At 47.9% G+C, this 24,674-nt stretch overlaps 1 protein-coding gene across 8 annotated transcripts in view; it reads right to left on the reverse strand.

Annotated features, from left to right (window-relative positions):
* ZMYND8 (zinc finger MYND-type containing 8) overlaps positions 1–24,674 on the reverse strand; it is a 124,819-nt gene that overhangs the window by 94,183 nt on the left and 5,962 nt on the right. For 7 of the 8 annotated variants that reach the window (XM_021688887.2, XM_044918954.1, XM_044918953.1 and 4 more), the window contains exon 2: positions 21,530–21,600. In XM_021688887.2, coding sequence (XP_021544562.1) covers positions 21,530–21,600 — 71 coding nt within the window. Of the gene's footprint in view, positions 1–21,529; positions 21,601–23,578; positions 23,608–24,674 lie in introns of those variants that run through there. The other variant, XM_044918951.1, reaches the window with a different exon arrangement.

The raw sequence follows: 24,674 nt of genomic DNA on the forward strand, positions 1-24,674 counted from the left end.
AGGCTTCTCCAAGGCCTCCCTGCCTGAGAATATGAACTTCTCACCCGAACCAGGAAAAGAAGGGCTGGCCACGGAAATGAGGCCGTGGAACAAAGGGGTCATTCTCAACTTGGGGGAAATGTCACTGTAGCAGGGATCCCGAGCACCTCGGAGGCGAAGCTAGCGAGAGACAGGTAACCCTGGGAAGGGGCGCTTACCTGCCATTGAGAAAGCTCTGCGGCTCAGAGGGCCTCCCCTCTCTTTGAAAGAAAACTGAGGCTCTCACCCGGCAGACATTCCTGCTTCCGGATCCTCAGCAGCCTCTCCCAGGGGGAGGAGGAAGAAGCAGAGAGGACAGGCTAAGAGTCACCACTTACCAGGCCAGCCCCTGTCTTGTACGCACTAGGTGGCCCAGCACAAGGTCACCCTCACCTCTCTGCAGTTAGGCAGTCTGAGGCAGGGGACGCGCCTTCATGTCCCCAGGCTTTCGGCTCTAATTTATCACCCTCCACAGCCAGCAGCTCGGCTAAGCTCAGAGTCCTTGGTACACTGCACCCAAGAACCATTTACTTCACCGGGTGGGAATAAACGCAACGAACGGCCGTCGTCCCGCAGGCTGGAGCGAGAAGTCCCGAAGGGAGTGTGGTGGTTTGTATGTGAAGGTATTTGGGGCTTTTTTTTTTTTTTTAATAATTTTCAAATTACTTCTCACATGTCTCTCCTAGAGCCGAGAAAGCCATCCTCCCGCTACCCCGTGTCAGCCTCTTTCTCCCCTTCACAGTCCCCTCCCTGAAAATCAGGCAGACGGGGTAATGAAACAGCACATTCATATGTAAAAGGTGAACCTCCAAACTCCACGGGCAGGACTGAAATTGCCGCCATCCAGGGAAAAGAGGTTGATTTACAAATGAATTCACTGTGTTGCCCTCAACTAGAGGCAACCGCAACCACCCAGCCCCTTCTCCCCCTCTGCCGGGATGAGGCCTTCTGGAAAACCGACAACATCTCTACAGGAATTTCCTGATTCAAGAATGCCAAGCTCTTTCACATTGCACAAAGCAGGGGGGGAGGCAGGGCCCAACCTCAGACCAGAAACCACTGCACCCTACCCACCCCCTCAGCAGGCCCAGGCCCAAAAGGCTGCATGCATCCAACGTGTGTACATAGTTGAGGCCCTTAACTCTGCCAAGTCACCACAAAGAAAAGTGTGGAGTAACCGGTTGCCTTTGGCCTTTGCTACGTAGCTGGCCGAGGGGGAGGGCTCCTGGGAGGAGCCGGTTCTGGTGGCGGAAACCGCTTGCATTATTTATCCAGGCTGCGCCTGGTCCCACCCCCTGGCCCAGCTCAGGTTCTAGAAAGCTCAGGTGCTGGTGGGTGGCTTTCAAATGGCGGCAGGGAACAGCGGCCCGCAGAGAGCCAACTCAGAAATAAAAAGGCGACTCTGCCCGCGGTAGCGGATGCGGAGAAGTGCGCTGAGAGAAGGGAAATGAAGAGGCTCAGATGAAGAAAGGGGTGCCGCTGGTAACCAGGCGGCACTCCCCACACGCCCTGGGCGTGGGGATGGCCTCTCTCGGGAAGTCACCTCCATGAAGACAGGGAAAGTGCTAAGACACCAGGGAAGAGGGGACAGGCCCTCAACAGCCAGCTCATTGTGGTCCTTTGACGCAGCAAGGATTTCAGGCCCAAAATGTCGCCCATATTACCCTGGTCAAAAGGATGCTTAACACGGCCTGGGTATCAGTGAGGGGTCCTAAGAACGTGTCCTGTGCAAGCCCCCCCCCCACCCCCCCAGCTCAGGAGGGCACAGGACGGCAGACTGGCACAGCCTGTGGAAGTCAAAAATGGGCAGCAACTTCAATGTCAGCACCAGGAGGCTGAAATGCAAAAAATGGTCATGCAGCCATAAAACGGAACGAAGAAGAAATCTCATCTTTAAGTACTGGCATGGAACAAAAATCTAAGTGAAAAAAGGCCAGAAATAGACCTGAGTGAAAGAAATTGGGGCTGTGTAGGCTCTGGGTTTGCAAAGGCCTGGAGGAACACCCAAGAAATCAGGAGACGCTGGACTCCTCCTTCGGTTCTTTCTGAACATGTTCACCTATTGAACTATTTAAAATGTTTTTAAGTGGCCATGAGAAAATGAAGCTCTCACTCTGTGCCAGGGTCTGCATCTGCATCCCCGGCACCCAGCACACACGGGAACAGCTCAGGACATGCCCCCAGCATTCATCAGGAGCCACTTGGAGGGGGCTCGGGTGCTTAGAACAGTGGAAAGCAGTGGTTCCCACGAGGTCTCCCCAGGAGACACCTGGCAATGTCACGAAACATTTCTGGTTGTCACAACTAGAAAAAGGAAGGAGTGCTCCTGGCATCTAGTGGGTGGGAGGCAGGGATGCTGCTGACCAACCTACCGGGCACAGGACAGCCCCACGACAGAGAACGATTAGGCCCAAAATGTCCATAGTGTCGGGGTTGAGAAATCCTGGTGTCAAGAAGCTTCCAATGAGCTGCCAGGCAAGTCCAACCTTGTGTAAATACACCACCCACGGAGGCATCCGTATCCATTAAGAAGGAAAATAATGCCTAATATTTCACCTGATGGCCCTGACTGCACATTTCAAACAGAAGAAAACAACGGAACCAGGGGCGCCTGGGTGGCTCAGTCGGTTAAGCGACTGCCTTCGGCTCAGGTCATGTTCCCAGGGTCCTGGGATCGAGTCCCACATCGGGCTCCCTGCTCCGCGGGGAGACTGCTTCTCCCTCACCCACTCCCTCTGCTTGTGTTCCCTCTCTCGCTGTGTCTCTCTCTGTCAAATAAATAAATAAAATCTTAAAAAAAAAAAAAAACGGAACCAGTGAGTCAACAAATAAAGTCACTGAGCAACTACTAGACATCTAGCCAACCAAGCGAACTGTCGGGGAAGATCCCTGCCCTGGAGGGAAGACAAAGAAAAAAATAATAATAATAATAATAATAATGGCTGCCTTTTGGTGACAACTTTTCTCTGAGGCACTGTTCTAAACACAAGCAATTTATTTACTCCTGGCCAGGGTTCTACAAGAAGGTACTTACTGAGTATTCCCATTTTACTGATGAAGAAACTGAGGCCCCAGAGGAAAACAGGCTCACAATGAAGTGGCTGGTCAAAAGAGAATGAATGGAAAATATATTCCACATAGAATGTGAAACGGATTGATTACACATAGAAAAAAGCTGAGCAGGAGATGGGCACCTGGGTGGCTCAGTTGGTTAAGCGACTGCCTTCGGCTCAGGTCATGATCCTGGAGTCCCAGGATCGAGTCCCGCATCGGGCTCCCTGCTCGGCAGGGAGTCTGCTTCTCCCTCTGACCCTCCTCCCTCTCATGCTCTCTGTCTCTCATTCTCTCTCTCAAAATAATAAAAAAAGAAAAAAGAAAAAAGCTGAGCAGGAGAAATACCAGGAGTCTGTGAACAGTGTAAGTCAGAAGAAAGAATGTAGCCGGCCAGAGAAATACCTCTGTTTTCTTCTCAAACAGAGCTCATGTGATTCATAAGTAGTACATCATCCTCCTCACCCCACTGAGCAGGGAGCCCCAGGGAGCCCGACATGGGGCTCAATCCCAGGACCCTGGGATCATGACCTGAGCCAAAGCCCATTTCCTGAGAGGCTACTTGATGAATCCTCTGAAGAACGCCCTCTGAGTAGGGGTGGTGTTTTTGCACCCGTGTGAGAGATGTGGCTCAGAGAAGCACATTTATGTGCTCAAAGGCATGCCGGCCAACGCAGCATGCTGGTGACTCATGCAGCTGGCTCCCACCCCAAGGCCCTTCACTGCACTGGTCAACTGCCTTCCCTAAGGTTGTCCATGCTACCTTGTAATTCTCTTATCACCTAGGGTGTGCTTGCTGTGGGCCAATGACGACCCAGCACTGTTGTTCAGCGTGTGAGATCGGCAGCCATACCACTAGGTCTGATTCCAAGCACTGCCACCAGCCAACTGTGTATCCTCTGGCAAGTTCCTTGGTCTCTTTGTGCCTACATTAATTCAGCTAGTATAATCTTTCTAAAAGGGTTATTAGAATTCAAGGAGACAGCACACGCCGCACGAACGGCATCTCACGTTACTGTGAGAGCTCAAACCAGCTTCCCCAACTCTTTCCTTACCTTCACCCTGATTTGCACCAGACTAGCTCTTCCCCGTCTGTTTCTGAAAAATGGTTCACTGAAGGACGCCTGGGTGGCTCTGCTAGTTGAGCGGCTGCCTTTGGCTCAGGTCATGATCCCAGGGTCCTGGGATCGAGCCCCATGTCCAGCTCCCTGGGGCTCCCTGCTCAGCGGGGAGTCTGCTTCTCCCTCTCCCTCTGCCCCTCCCCCAGCTCTTGCTTGCTCGCACTCTCTCTTGGTCTCTCTCAAATAAATAAATAAATAAAATCTTTAAAAAAAGTTTCACTGAAGAGAGACACAAACTTTCACAGCAAGTCCTCAGGCTGGCACAGGTTCAACCAAGCCTCAAAATCCTTTTTTATTTTTTTTTTTAAGATTTTATTTATTTATTCATGAGAGAGAGAGAGAGAGGCAGAGGGAGAAGCAGGCTCCCAAGGAGCAGAGAGCCCGATGCGGGACTCGATGCCAGGACCCTGGGATCATGACCTGAGCTGAAGAGACGCTCAACCATCTGAGCCACCCAGGCGCCCCAAGCCTCAAAATCCTTGCAGGGCTCAGGATTTCCTCCCTGATAAAAGCACAACAGTCCAGGTGGCCCTCAGTACCCCGCCACACCCTTCCCGACAGAACAACTTCCCTATGACTCCTCCTCAACCCTCCTCAAATGAGGCTCTCGAAGGCTGTGAGAAAGCTGGCCTCAGATTCCTAGCAGTCTGCACAATGTATAATGGATGTCCCGTCTCGCAGGGTTCGCGCCTACGTGGTGCCTGGCACTGAGCAAGCGCTCTGCAAAGGGGTGTTCCTTCCCTGCCCATCTCCTGCCCATTCATGGTCAGCCCCACCTTCGCGCCAAAGTGTCAGGACAATTCACATGCCCCTAGACAGAAACCTTCTTCAAATCTAAATAAGATGGGCAGCCCCTGCTTAAAACCCACTCGAGGAGCTTACTGTAGACACCCAACAGCTTATCCAGACCTACGAGGCCCCCATGCATCTGGCCCGGCTCACCTGCTCTCCTCCATCCATTGAACCCTAACCACAATGGCCTCACACAAGACAAAATGTGCACTTGCTGACACTTCCATCTAGAATGTTCTATGCTCAACCTTCCCATACCTGGCAGCTTTCAGCTTTTAGCTCAAACCTCACCCTCCAGCAGCCTTCAGCCCCCTAACATCCTGAAGTATGGGTGGGTGTGTGTGGGGGTGTGTGTGTGTGTGTGTGTGTGTGTGTTGCTTTTGCTGTCTTCACTACAATCATCTCTCACTGAAAATTATCGAAAATTATTTTCTTCATTTGCTGATTTCACTTATTTTTTTGTTTCTCCTCCAGAATGTGAGCTCGATCTCGGTTTTTCTGTCACTCTTTACAGTCGCCCAGCGCGTGGCACAGGGCCTGGCTTGGGGCCTGGCTCGGGGCCTGGCTCAGAGGTGTCCCCAAGGACACACATCTGACCAGGTAAATGAGCAACAGGAGAGGGTTAGCAAAGGTCCAAGGTGTGGCAGCAGCCCTGACTCACAGGAAACTCTCGTTCTCTGTCCCCGGCCTAAAATTGCTCCCAGCAATCCAAGAAGGCAGGAGGGGTGTGAAGTCAACGGAGAAGGGGACACCAAAGAGGACCTGGCCATTTCAGGGTCCGAAAGAGAGAAACCAGAGCACTACAAAGGAAATTCCCTTCTCAACAGGGACTCAGCCATTCTTGTTTCTTGCCTAAAGAGCCCATTTCCCCAAAAGGAGGGGATTAAGTAAGGATTTATATCCTGAGAAGGATGGGTCCACGCAGCTAAACACAATTACTGAGAAACCATAGGGGGAAATTCAGGAGGTTTTCACAAGCCCCCTATTTCCCAGCTCTGCATTCTTCTTGCAGAGAGCTATTGTCTCTGAGTCATCTAGAGTTAAAGAGGGGGAATGACTTTCTCCAGGGAAAACACGCTCCCCGCTGGGACCCCCCCCCCCACTATGATGACCATTTAACCAAATTTTTCAGTCCTGATACTTTGCCCTTTTTCTCAACAGACCCTTTTAAGCCTGAGGATCTCTTTTCAACCCGTCCCTTAATCCTCGCCTGGATGCTCTGATTCTGTCCCCGCAATAGGATGCAAGGACCCACGGGGAGCACGAGCACCTCTCTTAAGTGTGGGCTCGGCAGGTTCATCTCCCCTCCATTCCGCTCTTGGGCTTGAGTCGAGAGAACCTAAATCTACTCTGTCCTGTCTCTACCTCACCAGGCTTGACAGGAGTCTAGACTCTAAAGACACATATGTGTTGAACAATTCCCACCAACTAGTGTTTCTGGTCCCAACCCAAGAAATAGCAACCTGGTTTCAATGACAGCCCCCCACCTGCTGTGTGGGGATAGGATGGTTACTGGAGGTGGTTAAAGAGATGAAGGACAAAACCAGGTCAGCCTTATTAGGAAGGGGGCCCTAGTGACAGCTGATGTGATGATCCAGTAACCTAGATGGGGCGCAATCGCCAGGACATCAGTATACAGCTACGGCCTGGGCCAGTGGTGGCCCAACGAAGGATCACAGGCTGAATTCAGTCCACTCACAGCTGGGTGATAACTAAAATTTAAAATTTTAGTCATCAACATTTTAAACTGGGGGAAACAGCATCTAGAATAAATCCAGATTACCACCTTCTCTTAAAAAAACGACAACAAAACAGAAGATCTGGCCACATAGGGTCCCCATTTCCACATGAAACCACCCTCCAGGCTGCCCACCCCCTTAGGATGGAACAGGAAATTCCCCATTTGGCAAGGTCTCCATTACTCTTTTAACGGTCAAGTTAATTAAATCTCACCTTGAAAATCTCTTAAAGGCAGAGTAAGCAAAGAAAGGCAAGAAGGCAAATACGGGGGCGCCTGGGTGGCTCAGTCGTTAAGCGTCTGCCTTCGGCTCAGGTCATGATCCCAGGGTCCTGGGATCGAGCCCCGCATCGGGCTCCCTGCTCAGCGGGAAGCCTGCTTCTCCCTCTCCCACTCCCCCTGCTTGTGTTCCTGCTCTCGCTGTCTCTCTCTCTGTCAAATAAATAAAAAAAAAAAAAATCTTTAAAAAAAAAAAGAAGGCAAATACGGGGAGAAGAGCTAAGGGACGCTTTGCTAGGATGTTCAACCCCATCATGATAACGCAGGGGAGCAAGATTGGCCACCCCAAAATACGTCTCTTTGGCACAAGGATTAATTCAGGTGGGTTATTTTTAAGAAACTGCAAACACAGAAGCAGCTCTGAAAACACCAAGTAGAAATTACCCTTTTGTAAGAGACATTTAACATGCCTCAGAAAAATCTCCATTTGTAAGAATGTCCTCCCAGCTGTACCAGGAAAAGGGGAATGACTAAATCTCTAGGAACTCTTACCAATGGAGAAGACAACGACTTAAATCTGCATAACAACCTGACCCTTGTTCACTGGGCTTTTCCTGGGGACCTCCCCTAACAGACTTCCCGCCCCCAACACCTTCTGTCTTTAGCTGAAAACCGTATGGTTCAGGTGATGGCTTTAGCCATTTGGGGGAGTCACTCCGTTTTTCTGGGTCTCTCTCATGTAAACATGCGTTAATAAACTTTTGTTTGTTTTCATCCTGTTAATCTGTCTGACATCAATTATTAGACCAGCCAATGAATCTAGAAGAGAGAACTTTTTCGCCCCCACAGTATAAGTTAGTTTATATTTTTATAAGGGGTGAGAAAGGATAAATGAAAATACATCAAACTGTTAACAGTGGTTACCTGGCTTGAGAAGATTTTTAGCTTTTTCTTTGTATACTTTGGCTTGTTACAAATGAGATACGGAAGCAGAAGAGACTAAAAGGCTCCATCTCTGCTGTTTCTCTGCTAGGGCCCTAAAAATTACTCCTGTTCTTCATTTCACCTTGCATCTGAGTCAACCAAAGAAGTGATGTCCCCGTCTCAAGGGGGAAGCAAGAAAGTGAATCATTCTCTGAGTTTCGTCCTAGGCCCCCAAAACCTGGTAACATCTAAGAAGAACCAGATCCTGAGCTCGAGGACATTAGCTTCGAACAAATCTCAGAACAAATCTCTGTCTCAACACTGGCCTCAACACCCCTGCCTTCTGTGGTTTATGGAATAACACCTATTGTTCACCTGACTCTCGTGCCTTTGATGGGACCCTACCCTGGATTCCTAAAGGAACATCTACCCTGGGCCCCTTTCCAATGTAAACCCCTAACCCCAAGGGGCAGGGAGGCTCACCTCTCCTTTTCAGAGTCTCCCACACATTCAGTCTGCTATAATCTATCACTCACACTATTTAGTAAACTCTGCTCTCTCTTCCTCCCGGCTGTATTTGATTTCTATCCTACAGGAAGCCAAGGATCCTCTTGGTGTGTCCTGCGGGACCCCCTCTGGGTCCTTGGAATGGGCTGCCGATGTCTCAAAGAGATGCACCGCCTTTATCGTTTGAAAGGAAAATCCAATAATCCATTTTCTTCCCTTAATTAGTTTATATTTCTTGGAAAAGATTTTTTTTTTCCCCAAAAAAAAAAAAAAACCACTTACTAAGCAGCTACTATAAATCGCCAGCACCATGGTGGTCAGGGTGACACAGACCTGGTGCCCGTAACCATCTAGGCAAAGAGACGCACAGGTAAATGAATTCTATAACAGAGGGTTTATTTGGGAGGCCAGGGAGAGGGTGGCCCAGCATATCCTGCGGTATTTGCCTCCAGCCAGTGTGTCAAGATGCCAAAGGGCCTGGCAAAAACTCAGTTCAATGGGGCCTGGACAAGAAATGCCAACTTGAGAACATAGGGAGACAGCCATGCTCTCTGTCGGCAGAAGTTTTCGAAAAAACAAGAGGCCCAGGAGGGTCTGATCAAGCAAAACTTCATCTCTGATGTCGTAATTATTTATTCAGCATATTCTATGCTACGCCAATCCCTGACTAGGTTTTCACCCACAGCATCCAGCTCAGCACCCACCAATATATTAAAGCTACAGGGTAGTGCCATCCAATAGGTCTTCCTATAATGACGGGAACGTTCTGTACCTGTGCAGTCGGATACGGCCGCCTCAGCTCCACGTGACTATTGGACAACTGAAATGTGGCTAGTACAACTGTAATTTATTTTTTTTTTTGAAGATTTTATTTATTTGAGACAGAATGAGAGAGAGAGAGAGCACATGAGAGGGGGGAGGGTCAGAGGGAGAAGCAGGCTCCCTGCCGAGCAGGGAGCCCGTTGCGGGACTCGATCCAGGGACTCCAGGATCATGACCTGAGCCGAAGGCAGTCGCTTAACCAACTGAGCCACCCAGGCGCCCCTTTTATTTTAATTAATGTAAATTTAAACAGCCATATATAGCAGACAGCGCTGCTGTAAGAAGCTCTGTATTCAACAGAGAAGAGAGCCAGCCTGGCAAGAAAGCAGAATACCTCAGAATCCTCCACCCATCCCTACTTGAGGGATTTGGCCAGTGTCTTCAAAGCATTAATGATCTGATGCCTAGAAATATGTATATGGACTTGCCTTTGGTTCCTTCCTTAGCCTAGCTTGAAAATTCTCAAGCCTTTAGTATGTATAAGAATGCCTGATGAGGGGCACCTGGGTGGCTCAGTCGTTAAGCATCTGCCTTTGGCTCAGGTCATGATCCCGGGGTCCTGGGATGGAGCCCCGTATCGGGCTCCCTGCTCAGCGGGAGGCCTGCTTCTCCCTCTCCCACTTCCCCTGCTTGTGTTCCCTCTCTCGCTGTGTCTCTGTCAAATAAATAAATAAAAAATCTTAAAAAAAAAAAAAAGCCTGATCAGAGCTGATTACTGTACTTTATGGGCAATTTAAGGGACTTTCCAGGGTGATTCTGACTTTGGAAGTCAAAGGACTCCATTAAAGGAGGAATAAATGAAGGCTCAGAAGGGGGGGGGGCTGGGTCCCCAAGCACGTGGAGAAGGTGAGGGCAAGGCAGTCACCTAGGAGAGTAGTCTGGAAGGACCCGCAAAGGTGTGCCTCTGCAAGGAGCAGGAGAGAACCTGACCTATCCCAGGACCGATACTTGGGCTGGAAGGCTGCACAGGGCAACGTGCAGGTCTGCAGGGATGCTGACCCAAGTCTAGAAAGGACAGGGAGTAGGGCCTTGGATCTCTCCCTGCTCAAGACTGTAGTCTTCAGGAGCCCTTAGAAATTTAAAGCAGGAGAGCAGGACAATCAGACTTGTGTTTTGGAAAGGGCTCTACCTGAGTGGTATTAATACTTCGGGAAGGAAAGAAATCGGAGGGAAGGGGGCCATTTCAAAGAGTGCTATGTCCCTGGGGCGAAAGAAAGACAGGCCACCAATCGTTTCAGAGAGAGCAGACATCTGAGCTTGGGTAATTATTTCCAGGCACGGATTATGCTGGAAACAAAGCCACCCTCTCTAGCTGAAAGGCTGTTTTTACTTCGTTTTCCAGGATAAAAGTTCTATGCATCTGATAGACAAAGTCAAGCCATTCACTCATTTGTTCAAAATAAATATTTACTGCACACCAACCAGAACAGGCACAGTGGTAGTAAAAGAGGAACCGATCATAATGGGATCAAGAAAAACAAAAGGCAGGACCCACCCTCATTTGGAGGAGAGGAGAGGAGAGTATCTCCCAGGTAGGATCAAAGACTCCGTGGCTAGAGATAGCACTCTCTCTGAAATCTCAAATATTGGTGTGGCCCAAGTAAGAGAGAAAAGCGGAACACAGAGAAAGGCTTAAAGGGTAGGCAGGGGCCAACACATGGGGATTTTAGGATTTTGATCTTCATCCTGAAACTATAAGGAGAGCGAGCTCTTTAAGTGCTTCAAGTAGGAGATGGTAGCCAGAGGAGATGTTCCTTTCAGAAGGACTGGGGGGTAGACAGAGACCTCGGGACCAGTTAAGAGGCCACTGCAGTCCAAGAGTGATAACCTACACAATGATATTTAGGACCTAACACTGTGAGAAAATGACACAAAAAGGCAAAAGGACAGAAGAATTAAGAATTAAGTCCCATCTCTTTGACCTAGCCAACTGGCAGAATCCTGGCTTATCCCTCACAGTAGAGAAGCAGGTGTTTTGTTGGGGATGGGAGGGGTGGGCAGCAGGAGAGCAGGCTGAGATGTGAAATCAGCTTGGGACACGCTGAGTTCGAGACACCCATGAACAACAGGTAGGGAGGTGAGGTAGGCAGCTGGCCCTTTCTGCCTCATGACTCAGGAAAAATCTAGGTTGGAAATAAAAAATGTGTGAGTCACAAAGCTACAGATGTGGGCGAGATCACTCAGGGAGAGAACACCCTGGGAGAGAGGAGGCCAGGGCCAAGCTTTCTACAACGCCAACATTTAATGGCTGACGAGCTGAGAAGGTACCAGGGAAAGAGGAGGAAAACCAGGACTGAGGTAGCAAAAGAACAGCCAAGGAAGAGATGGTTTCCAGGAGAAGAATGAAGGGCAATGTCCAATACCTCTGTCAGATCAAGGTGGCAGAGTATCGAAAGCTCCACCAGAAAAAGCAACAAACATGGAGTCGGCAGGAAGCTCAGTGAGGGAGCTCAGTAAGACACTCACATGGAGGGACCAGGCAGAAGGCACAATGGAGCTGGCAAGACAAATTTGGAGGTGAGGAACCCATGACATGAATACAGACACTTCTCCCAAGAAATATGGCTTTGAAGAAGAGGCCAGGGAAGAGTGGCTAGTAGAAAGCATGCAGGGTCAAGAGGGTAGACGGGGGAGAGACTTTAGTGTGCTCAAAAGTGCATACATTGATCAAAACACTAAACAGACTTACCCTAGGATCCCAGAACCCCACTCCTACCTACGTTTATAACCAAGAGAAATGAAAACATCTATCCCTACAAAAACGCATACAAAATTTTCACATCGGCATTTATTCAGAGTCACCCAAAAGTGGAAACAAGTCGAATGTCTATGAACGGATGGATGAGTCGGTAAACAAAATGTGATATACCCATAATAGAGCATTCTTCAGCCATAAAAAGAACAACGTCCTGACATATGCTACAATGTGGATGAGTCTTGAAAGCATTAAGCCTAAGAAGTAAGTCAGACACAAAAGGTCATATACTCTGTGACTTCATTTATATAAAACAACCAAAATAAGTAAATTCACAGAGACAGAAGGTAGACTTGCGGTTGTCAGGGGCTGGGATAAAGAGACAATGGGAGTGATTATTAATGGGGATGGGGATTCTTATTGGGATGAGGAAAATATTAAAATCGATTGTGGTGATGGTTGCACAACTCTGTGAACATATCAAAAACCATTTAAGTGTATTCTTTAAAATAGAGATTTGTACAATATGTGAGTTATATATCAATAAAGCTTTTGTTCTTGGTTTTTGTTTTGGTTTTTTTTTTAAGTCTGTGAAATGCCAGGTTTCTAGGTTCCCAGGAAAGCTGCAGGTGGGTAGAACGAACTTGGGGGACCCTATGATATTGCACTCCACCCCAACTACGAGATGGGGGCTTTCCGAACTTGCTCCCCTCGAGTCAACGGTAAAGGATCCATCATCAAGGGAGCAAACCTATTTGAAAGTTTCAGGCAAAAAAAAAAAAAAAAAAGTGCCAGGATCTCTAAAAGGCCTCGGACCTGGTACCTTAATTCTACAGGCATTTGGAGGAAGAAAAGGAGATGGTTCTTTTCAAACTAAAGTTGAAAACAGTCCATTTTAGATCACAGTCTTCTAGAATAACAGAAGTCACATAAACATATAGCATGGGTCAGGTTTCAAAAATGGGGCCAAAAAAAAAGAAAATGGGGCAAACACAAAGTTTTCCACAAGTAAAGCACAAAACGAAATTGCACGAACAGGGCGACAGGATCCCATGAACAGATGCACGGCAGATGCTACTCCAGCCAAGAGAAGGTAGATTTCTCATTTGGAAAGCCATTATCCAACATCTTCAGAGTTCCGGGACATTTTAAATCTTCTTAGGAGAGGAACAATCTGGTAATCTAACTCACAAATAAATGCTTTCCGTTGCATAGTACATGGATAGTACTTCTTAGGCTATAGAAGAGCCAAAATAGAGTTAAAAATACTGATGCTCACTTTTTAAAAGAAAATTCTCAGCACTTCTGCATCACACTGTGATTTAAGAATGTTTACGGTTGTATTTTCTTAAAGAGTTTCCTTGGGAAAAAAAAAAAATGACAGAAGGTCTCTATCTCATAGCCATCCTCATAAACAATCCCTTTGTGAAACAGTCTTAATTTACATACAACAGTGAGAACAAGGATCCTGTACTAATTAAGGTCTGGGGCTGGTTAGCAAATCGCTATAATTGTATATTCTCTAGCATCCTGTCTCAGAAAACATATCCCTAACCCAGGCAAATCTCAGCAAGAATGATACCGTTCAAGATTTTAATATCTTGAGCTTCCGCTGCATCTGTGCACGGTTTCCAAGTGGCTCATTCCCTTGTGCAGGTGACATTACACAGACATTTTTAAAAATGGTTTCAGCTTTGGCAGCCTGGCGTCCGCACACCACAATCATTACTGCAAAATGCACACATGGCAGGATCAAGAGGCAAGCAGCCCAAACAGGGGAGCCTTTGTATGGAGACATGAACTCCCAGAGACCATCATTTTTCAGACTTCAAGTCCCTGGCCTTGGAGGGGCTTGCTCTGAGTCAAGCACCGTGTGGCCAAAATCCTGCAAGGAACTTTGCTGTGACCAGTCTCGTGCAGAGAATGCAAACTGACAAGCCACTTCTGACCTGGAGATATGTGTTGTTGGGTTCGTGCGTGGTATTTGAAAAACTGGCCTGCATAAACCACAGCTCCAAGGCAGGCGTTTTTATCGGGGCGGGGGGAGGTGGGGCGCGGAGGGAGATCCGGGCAACACTGGATGAGCCATATTCCTGCTGGTGAGCAGTCAGATGGAGGCACACTCCCGCATCAGGGGAGGCACTCTGCCGTTCAAAGGCCCCTGCACCCCAAGATGCCAGCCAGTTCATCTCACTCATCTACCTTGCAGACATCGGACTTAGCACCCTTGGATAGAGCACATGGCTATGTACAGAGGTTTAAACTCAAAGATAAAACCTGACCCCAGTTCTCCACTTCGCCACTCCATTAATCCCACTGAGCCTCAGTTTCCTTGGCTATAAAATGGGAATAACGACACACCTACATCCCAGCATTATTATAAAAATCCAATGAAGTAATCTGCATAGAATCCCTGGCACTAATAAGTACTCAGAAGATACCAGCTAGGCAAACACACCTGGCATCTAGACAGTACTTCCGATTTATGCTTGAACATCTTCCAGCAAATCACTACCCTCGGACACAAATGTCAACCTGACATCTTAAAAGCTCAAAAGCTTTGTCTCCAGAGAACTAAAACGCTCCAGTAAATGCCCAGGCTGGGGTAATGGCAATGGCCAGCTTGGGAATTACTTAAGTTAATAAATGGGTGCATGTCATGGGTGTACAAACTGATACTTAGAGAACCCGAAGGGTCGTACGGACTAGATGTCAGAATAGGATTAAAGAATTGTGAGTCAGTTATTGGAGTTTCTAAGTGTCCCAAGCAGAGGACAGTTCAAGGTCTGCTCTCCATCTGCAAATAGGGAATGATGGTACCAGTTTCCCAAGATGCCAGAGTGGCCACGTCACCTCCTAAAGAATCATCTCCTGGGGCGCCTGGGTGGCTCAGTTGGTTAAGCAACTGCCTTCGGCTCAGGTCATGATCCTGGAGTCCCGGGATCGAGTCCCACATCAGGCTCCCTGCTCAGCAGGGGGTCTGCTTCTCCCTCTGCCCTCTTCCTTCTCGTGCTCTCTCTCATTCTCTCTCTCTCAAATAAATAAATAAAATCTTAAAAAAAGAATCATCTCCTCCCTGGTGGGGGCAGTTGGTGGGACCAGGTGTCCGGACACCAGCCCTTCCCTGGCCAAAGGGCAGATGCATGAAACAAGGTGAGCGACTCTCCCAGGGGACTTTGTCCTGTTGACCGTGAGGAGGCTATACACTGGTTCTGCTCCCCACAGCATCCCTGGACCTCCGGCCTTCCCATCAACCCTGTGAGCCAAGGGACCACCTTCATCCATCCTTTTCCTGCTCCCATTAACCAGAACTGGCTTCCATGGCTCACAACCAAAGAATCCTGACCAAATGGCGTCCTGTGGGGACTGAACCACTGAACTTCCCAAACCACAAGAAAAGCAGGCTGGAGAAATAAGTATGCATTTGCTGGGTCCAGATCATCCCACCGTGGACTTAGAGATAATGAGGTCTGAAGAGAGAGAGAAGTCAGCCTTTGCAAGCATCCCATTTAGACCATGCTGACCTCAGCTCTCGCACCTGAGCCACCCAGCATGGCTCCAGGCATCTGTGAATGCAATTGACTCGCCTGACCCAAGGTTCTAGACACAAAAGCACCCCGTCACTGGCCACCCAACCGTGGAAGACGGGAGCTCAGTTCCACACAAAGAAAGCCATCCAAGGCAGTCCCTGCGGGAGGAGAAAGGTCTCCCTCAAAACCAGGTGACCCCTTCCATTCCCCCTCATGGTTTCCCCACCACAGCAAGGGCCCTGGGAAAATCAGTCCCAGCCAGCTGCAGACAAGCTTTCTTCAAATGTCATAGAGGCCAAGAGCACAGGAAGCCTATCTGAGCCCAACTTCTGGGAAGCCTACAACTCTTCACCGTCTGGGCATGGATCCCCTATCTGTCTCCACGCCCCCTTCCTAGCGGTTCTAAGTGGGGGAACAGTAGAACGTAGTAAATAGGGCTTCACCTGACAGGCTTATCAATACAGCTCATCCCTCTTCCTCTGATTCTAATCCTGGCTAACACTTCTGAGCACACACTACACCCCAGTTCTGAGCACTCGTGTATATGCGCACTCCTCAGCTAGCTTTACCATCCCCATGGACAAGAGGAAACTGAGCCACAGAGAATAACCCAGCCAGGTCGGGGGCGGGCCAGAGTGGGGACCCAGGGAGTGTGGCTCCAGAAGAGGTTTTTTCCAAACCTCTATGCCGGGATGCCTGGGTGGCTCAGTTGGCGAAGTGTCTGCCTTCAGCTCGGGTCATGATCCCAGGGTCCTGGGATCGAGCCCCGCATCGGGCTCCCTGCTCGGCAGGGAGTCTGCTTCTCCCTCTGCCTGCCACTCTCCCTGCTTGTGCTCTCTCTCTCTGACAAATATTTTAAAAAATAAAATAAGGGGTGCCTGGGTGGCTCAGTCATTGAGCGTCTACCTTCGGCTCAGGTCGTATCTCAGGGTCCTGGAATCGAGCCCCACATCGGGCTCCCTGCTCGGTGGGAAGCCTGCTTCTCCCTCTCCCACTCCCCATGTCTGTGTTCCCTCTCTCGCTGTGTGTCTCTCTGTCAAATAAATAAAATCTTTAAAAACATTAAAAAATAAAATAAAAATCAATAAACAAACCTCTATGCTACCTAACTTCTCAAATGGAAGGGAGTGGTTGAACATGGTGATCTAGAGCCTGGGGAGAGACGGAACCTATATTCCAGCAGAGGAGACCATCAATAAACAAATAAGAAGTACAAGATCATAGAGAGGGCTATGAAGGAAATCTGGAGTGAGCTTGAGGAGCCTTCTGGAATGCCGTAAGTGTTCAATTCTCTTGATCTGGGTTGTGGTCACACAAGTGTATACATGTGTTTAAGTTTATCAAACTGTACACCAACGATAAGATTTAAAATGTACCAGAACATAGTAAACAAATGGCAGATGGTGAGAGGGAGCTTTCTCGGTTCAGGAGTGAGAGGTTATAGACAAGGGAGAGGAGAATGCTGGAATGATCCACATGGTCATGGATCAGAATTGGAGACAAGCGTATGAACACACGTTTAGTTTAATGTACATACAGAGAGAAATCGTTATAGTTGTATATATACATACGGGTCAGTATACACACATACGTTTCCCAGCTCTGTCGGCCCAGAGGACCAAGAAACAAAGACATCTCCGTAGCAACAAGCACACTGAGGAACCAGAGCTTGGTTTCCAATGCTACTCTCCAATAAAAGGAACCAGGGTGCCCACGGGAAATGGCTAAATCCAGGGCAGAAAATATACAAGATGAGCCTAATGCATCTTGTAGTGGCCAAAAGTAAGAAAGCGTTCAATCTATCAGTCAACCAACACATCAACCCCACTGATATCAAAGGGACACAGGAACCAACTAGAAGAGCTCCTCATGGCCTAAGCCAGACCATCTTTAATCTCTACCCACACCGTGGGGCTCAGACTCACAACCCTGAAATCAAGAGTCACACGTCCCACCGACTAAGCCTGCCAGGGGCCCCCTTAAACCTAGAACATCTTGAGCAACAAAATAAATAAGCCGTACTGGACTACAACCCAAGGTTTAAAATAATAGAGTCATGCTGATATAAATGACTAAGTAACAAATAACTGGGCAAAAGGGACAAATCTCTCAAAGGGAAGAATTCCAAATAATTTGTGTACACACTCTGGCCTCAAGGAGGTAAGAGCACACCCGCACTTGGCAGGTGTGGCGGGCATCAGGACCTCCTTACGAAGAGTACAGAACAGGAGGCTGGTGACCTGACCCAACCGGCCAGGTGGTCAAGATCAACATCATCAGCGAGAAAGCACATCGGTAACACATACCATGAGGGACGCCTGAGCAGCCGACGCTTGATTTCAGCTCAGGTAATGATCTAAGGGTCGTGGGATCAAGTCCCGAGTTGGGCTTCCTCCGATCAGCAGGGAGTCTACATCAGGATTCTCTCTCTCTCCCTCTGCCCCTCCCCACCGCGCTTGCTCTCTCTCTAAAAATAAATACATAATCTTTTTTTTTTAAATGTACCCTTGATGTGATGTGATGAAAATGGTATCTTACTCTGTGGTCTTCCTCCCAAAAACCCACAAACCCAGTCCACCCAAGTCCAGTCATGAGGCAAACATCAGATAAATCCCAACTGAGAGATATCCCTCCTCAAAACTACCAAGGTCAGGGCGCCTGGGTGGCTCAGATGGTTAAGCATCTGCCTTCGGCTCAGGTCATGATCCCAGGGTCCTGGGATTGAGTCCCACATCAGGCTCCCTGCTCGGAAGGGGGCCTGCTTCTTCCTCTCCCTCTGCGGCTCCCCCTGCTTGTGCTTTTTCACTCTCTCTGTCAAATAAATAAAGTCTTAAAAAAAAAAAAAAAAAACACTATCAAGGTCATCGGAAACAAGGAAAGTCTGAGAAACTAAACTGACAGCCAAGAGGAGACTTAAGGAGCCCTAACTATATGTAACCTGGTTTACTGGGTAAGATCTTGGAACAGAAAAGCGACCTCGGTAGAAAACCCAAGGGAATCTTTTTTTTTTTTTTTTAAGATTTTATTTATTTATTTGAGAGAGACAGAATGAGAGAGAGAGAGAGCACAAGAAGGGGGTAGGGTCAGAGGGAAAAGCAGGCTCCCCACTGAGCAGGGAGCCCGATGCAGGACTCGATCCTGGGACTCCAGGATCATGACCTGAGCCGAAGGCAGTCTCTTAACCAACTGAGCCACCCAGGCACCCAAAAACCCAAGGGAATCTGAACAATGTACGGACTTTAGTTGATAACGACATACCGATATAGATTCATCAACTGTGCCAAAGGCACCATGCTAGCATATGATGTTAATAGCAGGGAAAAGCTATCTGTGTGTGTGCGTGTGTGTGTGTGTGCGCGTGCGCAGGAAGTGGGAGGGGTGACATGGGAACACTGCACTATCTGCCCAACTTATCCGGAAATCTAAAGCTGCTCTAAAATTAGAAGTTACTTTTAAAAATGTAACAGAAAATGATGGAATGGCTCCTTTGGACTGGATTGCTACCAAAGGTCTCTGGGAGAGGAGGTCTAAGATGAATTGAGAGATAAGAAAGGCAGCCAGACCCAGAGCAGCACGTTCCCGGCAAAGGACACAGGACACACAGGGCCCCCAAAAGGGACCAGAGGGAAAGAAGGTGGGGCAGTTCAAATGGAGTCAGGGAGAGAAATTGGTAGAGTCCAAGAGAAGGTCACAGGGTGAATGAAGGCAAATGGGTTGACCCAGGTAGGTAGGCCATAGTGACCTCCAACTTGAGCCGAAGGAAACTGGAAGGTCAGTGGAAGGAGTTCACAAGATGATCAGGATCTGATCTGTCTTCTAGGAGCACCCTCGCTGCTGTAGCGACAGGACCAGAGTGGGACAATGAAACAAGGGGCAATGGTCACCCCGGGGGATCATCACTTCAGATGCTACAGTCATTGGGAGATGCAAGCTGGTGAAGAGCTAGGAGCATCCCGGGGGTCTGAAAGAAGACGAGAGGAGGGCTCTCCCACACAGAATCGGGGGGGCCTGAGCAAAGTGAGCCTCCCGCCCTGATGGATGATCCCTGAGTTTGACCCTTTTGGAAAAGTCTCCACAACGAGGCTACAGGGCATTCCAGGCACTGAGTGCTCAAGAAGGAAGCACCTCCTTGGTGGTAGCTGGAGCCAATCGTTCGATCCCATCCTACATTTACCACCTGTGAGAGGTTGCTAGGCAGAGCCTCAGTGTCCTCATCTGCAAAATGGGAACAACACCTCCCACCTCCTAAGGGGACTAGAATAATTCAAGAACAAAAGGCTCCTGATACAAACATGGCCTTTGTAAATACTGTTAGTGAGCATTAGTTCTACAAGAGAAGCCCAAGGTGGAAGGATCTTAGAATCTGACCCAACACCCCATTTTAAGATTTTTTTTTTTTTTAAGATTTTATTTATTTATTTGTTAGAGAGAGAAAGAGTGGGCGAGAGTGAGCAAGGGTACAAGCAGGGGGAGCAGCAGAGGGAGAGGGAGAAGCAGGCTCCCTGCTGAGCAAGGAGCCTGATGCAGGACTCGATCCCAGGGCACTGGGATCATGATCTGAGCTGAAGGCAGACGCTTAACCAACTGAGCCACCCAGGCGTCCCCCCAACACCCCATTTTAAAGATAAGAACATGAAGGGACAGAGACAGCGTGCAAATGAGGAGCACAGTGAGGACAAAGACCCCTGTGTCCCATTCTCTGGTGTCTCTGTCCCAAATTCCATTCTGACCACAAGGGGAATGGGACATGCTCCCTCGTCAGCAACTATCTAAAGACCCCTCTTCGGGAAGGTTCTTTCCTTGCTCGAAACTTCCCCGTGGCTCTCCTGATCATCACAGGTGCTGCTGGCCCAGCGGGGGCAGGGGGTGCTGTGATGAAGAGGCAGTGGCCCTCTGACTAGGCCCACCCTCCCCAAATCCTCAGTCTGCTCCATTGCTCAGGCACACCCCCTCTACCCCCTCCACCCCCAGGCACAGACCACCCACCCTGGCAGCCTGGCCTTCTCACCTAGGGCACCCCACCCACCCGGCCAAACCATGCTGCCCCCCGCCCATCTGTGAGGCCAGGCCCCAACAACAGCCAGAGTCACAGCCCTCATTATCTGACCCTCATCTTTGCCCCAAATGACAGGGCTATCTTATAAAAAGCCTCAAAAAGCTTTGTTGTTTTAGATTCCTCTAGGGAGCCAGCCACTTCTTATAATGCTCTCTAGCTGGATTCTAGAAAGATCTAGAATCTTTCTGGCAGTCTGCAATAACCCTTCCCCCAACCCTCCCTATCTCCCCCATATCCCTCAGCTCAGAGCAGACACTCAGTGACTTGTCGAAGGAATACCAGCACCTTGGTACAACCATTAAGCTTGGAAATGAGCATTTTCATCAACCAAAGATGTGGAAAATGCTCCAGTAGCTCATTCCTAAAAACACCCTGAAGGCAAAAACTGAATAACTACTTCCTTCTGGGAAGCCTCCTACAATTTCACACAGACCAAATGAAACGTACCAATCCCACAATTAGAAGATTTTGAGGAGTCTAACGCAGGATTCTGAATTAAAACATCAACTGTGTTTGCTCTAATTTGCTAAATTTTGTCCTAAATGCAAACGCTGGCCCCAGCATTCCAGAAAGCCCTACATTTCCTCTTTATCTCTAACCAAGATCACCGTTTTTGCAAGGAGGGCCAACTCTGTTTCATTTCTGTGATTCCAAAGAGGACTGTTATTAAAATCAGAAACCCAGAAGCAACTGGACTCTCTGGTTGCTTCTAGAACATGCTTATTTAAATGGTGAATTCCTAAAAGTCACCCTGCAGAGAGGCAAGGAGCCACCCTCCCCCTCAGTCATGATACATATGTAAAATTTACTGTTGGGACAATCCCCACCCACCATCCCACAGGTAGTTCTACCTACCCAGACACACAAGGGAAAAGAAATCAAAAGGAGAGGGTTTCTGCACAAATTAGGCCCATCCATCAAAGGTTCCTCTCAAAATCAGAGGAGTGTTACAGCCTCGGATCCTACAGCTACACTTCACTGCCCTACGACAACTAGAAAAAGAAACTCCAATTTCCTCCTCTGCTCTGGAATAGATAATACAAGATTTTTACTCACCTTTGGAGCGAGTAGAGATATCCATGCCCTCTACCACCTCCTGTTCAGTTTTTATTTCCTCTTCGGCCAAGCTGAAACAGAGCAAATTATGTTCACGTTTAGGTAGACTGAGAACCTGCCCCATGGGGGCCGCTATTGAGAAGTTCTAACAACAAATCCACATTGAAACAATCCCCCATCCTTTCTCAGGGCCGGCGGGGGGGGGGGGAACCCCACACTTGATTTCCAACAATGTGCTAAGTAAGACTCCTAAAGGAGTTTTTCAAACCACTAGGTTGTTCTTTTTTTTAAGTCAAATTACTATTCCAGTTGTCATGCTCCTGGGGGATGCAAAAAAGCACATTTTTAGACACACAATTACAATCTGCCCCCGTGGGCCAATGAGAACCCAGCCGGCAAGTAAATAAGTTTCTCCTTGTTAACACCGGGTTCAGGTTGGAGGTGCTTCGCAGGGTACCCATAGTTCTGATCTCTGAATGCTGCAAGGCAGAGAGCATTTCCCATACCTCCCGGCTAATTCTTATAATTTCCCGATGAGGCAGAAACAGGAAAAATATATATATAGGTTAAACTGAAAAGTGGGAGAATATGCCCAGGTTAGAAGCAAAAGGCCTGGTCTCAAAACATTCAAACCACGAGGACCTATCCCAGGAATTAGGCCTGGGGTGTCCATACTCCCACCCCCTGGATGTTTCCTCTCTGTTGCACGCATGGCTTAGAACAAGCATTCAGCACTCTTGAGCTGTGACTAATTATCCCCCACCACAAAAGTGGAATGAGGAAGGATTATTTAAAAGACAGGCTGAGAGTTGGGGGTTGGGGAGGGACGGGAGGGGGGCAGCGGGAAACAGGCCCCTTGGCTGGGAAAGTCCACCAGAATCTTCTCTCACTCGGCTGAAACTCCCGTTGAATAGAGTGCAGGCCACTTCATGTGTCCCCCCCACACACACACATACACACACCTCCCAGGCAAGCCAGTAGAGTTCTGCTTTTATAGGTGCAAAATGTTTGAGGTGCTGGAACCTTCCAAGCCTTCAGGCTGAAATGAAGTGATAAGAATATGGGCAAAGTACTCTAGCAGCAACTCCATCAGTCTGTGATTCACCATGAAGAAAATGGGTACATCACCAATTGATATGGCTGGAATTTTCCATTTGGAAGACTCAAAGCCAGGACTGGAGGGACGGCTGAGAGAGAGAGAGGAAGGATTAGAATGTCCCTTCTGTGTTCCGTGGTCCGAGACTGTGACAAGACAAAAGATGAGTCCGAAAAGGCCTGGAACCTCAGGGTCAGAGGGAGATGGCTTTAGGAGAGGGCCATGTCTGACAGGGGAAGAGGACTCAGGATGGGAACCAGACAGAAAGGAAGAAATTATAGCTCAGAATAAAATTAGAAAACTTGCACACCTCAAACGTAACTAGTCCCAGCAGAGAGAAGAAAGAAAGGTAGTTTAAAATTGGAATATTAACACATTTAGCTCTCTGATGTAGAACCCGATTAACAATTTCACTGACACTGCATCCGTGGAGAAAGCTGTGACACCAATCGCCAAAGAAACAACTTGCATTTTGTCACAAACGGTTTCCAACAGAAGCAGACTCTTAAATTTAAACACTTTGCTAACAGACAATATTACAAGGTGATTTGTGGAAGGTGATTTTAGCACGAATACTTTTTACTCCAACTTCAGAGACATTCTCAACTCGGAAACACACTCTGCCTGCAACACACACACGGTCCAAATGAATACTTGCTGATGGTTTCTTGCCTGGGGTGACTGGAAATACATTTTCATAAAATATATATATATATATATATATCGAGCAGCCCTCAGAGATAGGTAGATGGTCAACTTGAAAAGAACAAATAGCAACCTTGATCTTTCTAGCAACTAGAATTCTGTTTCCCTCTCCGGCATGAAGTATGTGAAATACTAAACTTACTGCAACCGATCCCCTGTTTTGAGGGACAGAGAAAACACGCATCTGGGATCCCACCCAAACGTACAGTGATAAAATAGTTAGGCAGAACAGAGCCCCTAAAACCCACTTGACGGATTTCTGCAGTGATGAAAACATTCAAAGGTGTATTGATCATGTAAGACTGCATTCAAGAGAACAATTATTTGGCTTTTGGCAGCCCAAGAGGAGTGGGAGTCCTTCAGGCAGGGATGCTGCTGAGAAGCTAGGGAAATGCAAACTAGTTAGCTGGTGGCTATTTGCTGCTGCAGCAAGAGGGGAGAAAAGTGAAGCGGTTTTATCTTTCCAAGTATTACAAGTGGGCCCCATAATCACCTAACTTTAGCAATAGCACCACCAGCTTCAGCCAAGGATTTGAGCACAATTTCAAAAAACCATCTTTTTTAGCAGATCAGCAAGCCATGCTTTCAAAGGGAACCCGTGCCCGCACATGCCCGCGCGCGCGCGCGCACACACACACACACACAATAACTTGCATTTGACTAAAGGAAATTGCAGTGTCTATGCGTTAAAGGGGAAAAAACTTCATTTACAAGAGCAAAGACCAGAATGCAAAATGAGTCATTCTGAATAGCCACATCTAAAGGGACTTCCTTTTTTCTACACCACTGATCTCAGTTTTTTTGGTGGTTGTTGTGTTGTTTTTTTTGTTGTTTTGTTTTGTTTTTGGTTTAGTGTTAAGCACTAGTATGTTATTAGGGAAAAAATTATCAATATTACATCAAAAGTGGTGGTGAGAAAAGATCTGTACCTGTCTGAATAGCCCCACAGATCGTGGTCAATTTAGGTTAAAAACTGTTCAGTCGTTTGGAGGAGGAAAAAAAAAGTCAAATAACAATAATTGTTAAAAAGAAAAGGCAGCTGCACCTGGAGAAAAGACTTTGAACTCTTGTCCTTAACACATTAAAGTCTTAGAAAATACACAGCATCTTTCCTATCTGCCAGCTTCTAGCAACCCCGATTATTTAAATCAAAAACAATGGAACAACAAGCCCTTGTTTCAAACTGACATTACTTTTTTTTTTTTAAGGTCCACTGGGGAGGCTGGGGACCAGCTAAAGAAAAGGGTAAAATTAGCTGAAAACCAAACAACAGCCTTTCACTCCAACAAGAAAATACACCATCAACTAGTTGTATACATTGTCTGTTGCCACCGCCACCACCTC

Source organism: Neomonachus schauinslandi, chromosome 10, assembly GCF_002201575.2.
Source record: "Neomonachus schauinslandi chromosome 10, ASM220157v2, whole genome shotgun sequence".
NCBI classification, from domain to species: Eukaryota; Metazoa; Chordata; class Mammalia; order Carnivora; family Phocidae; genus Neomonachus; species Neomonachus schauinslandi.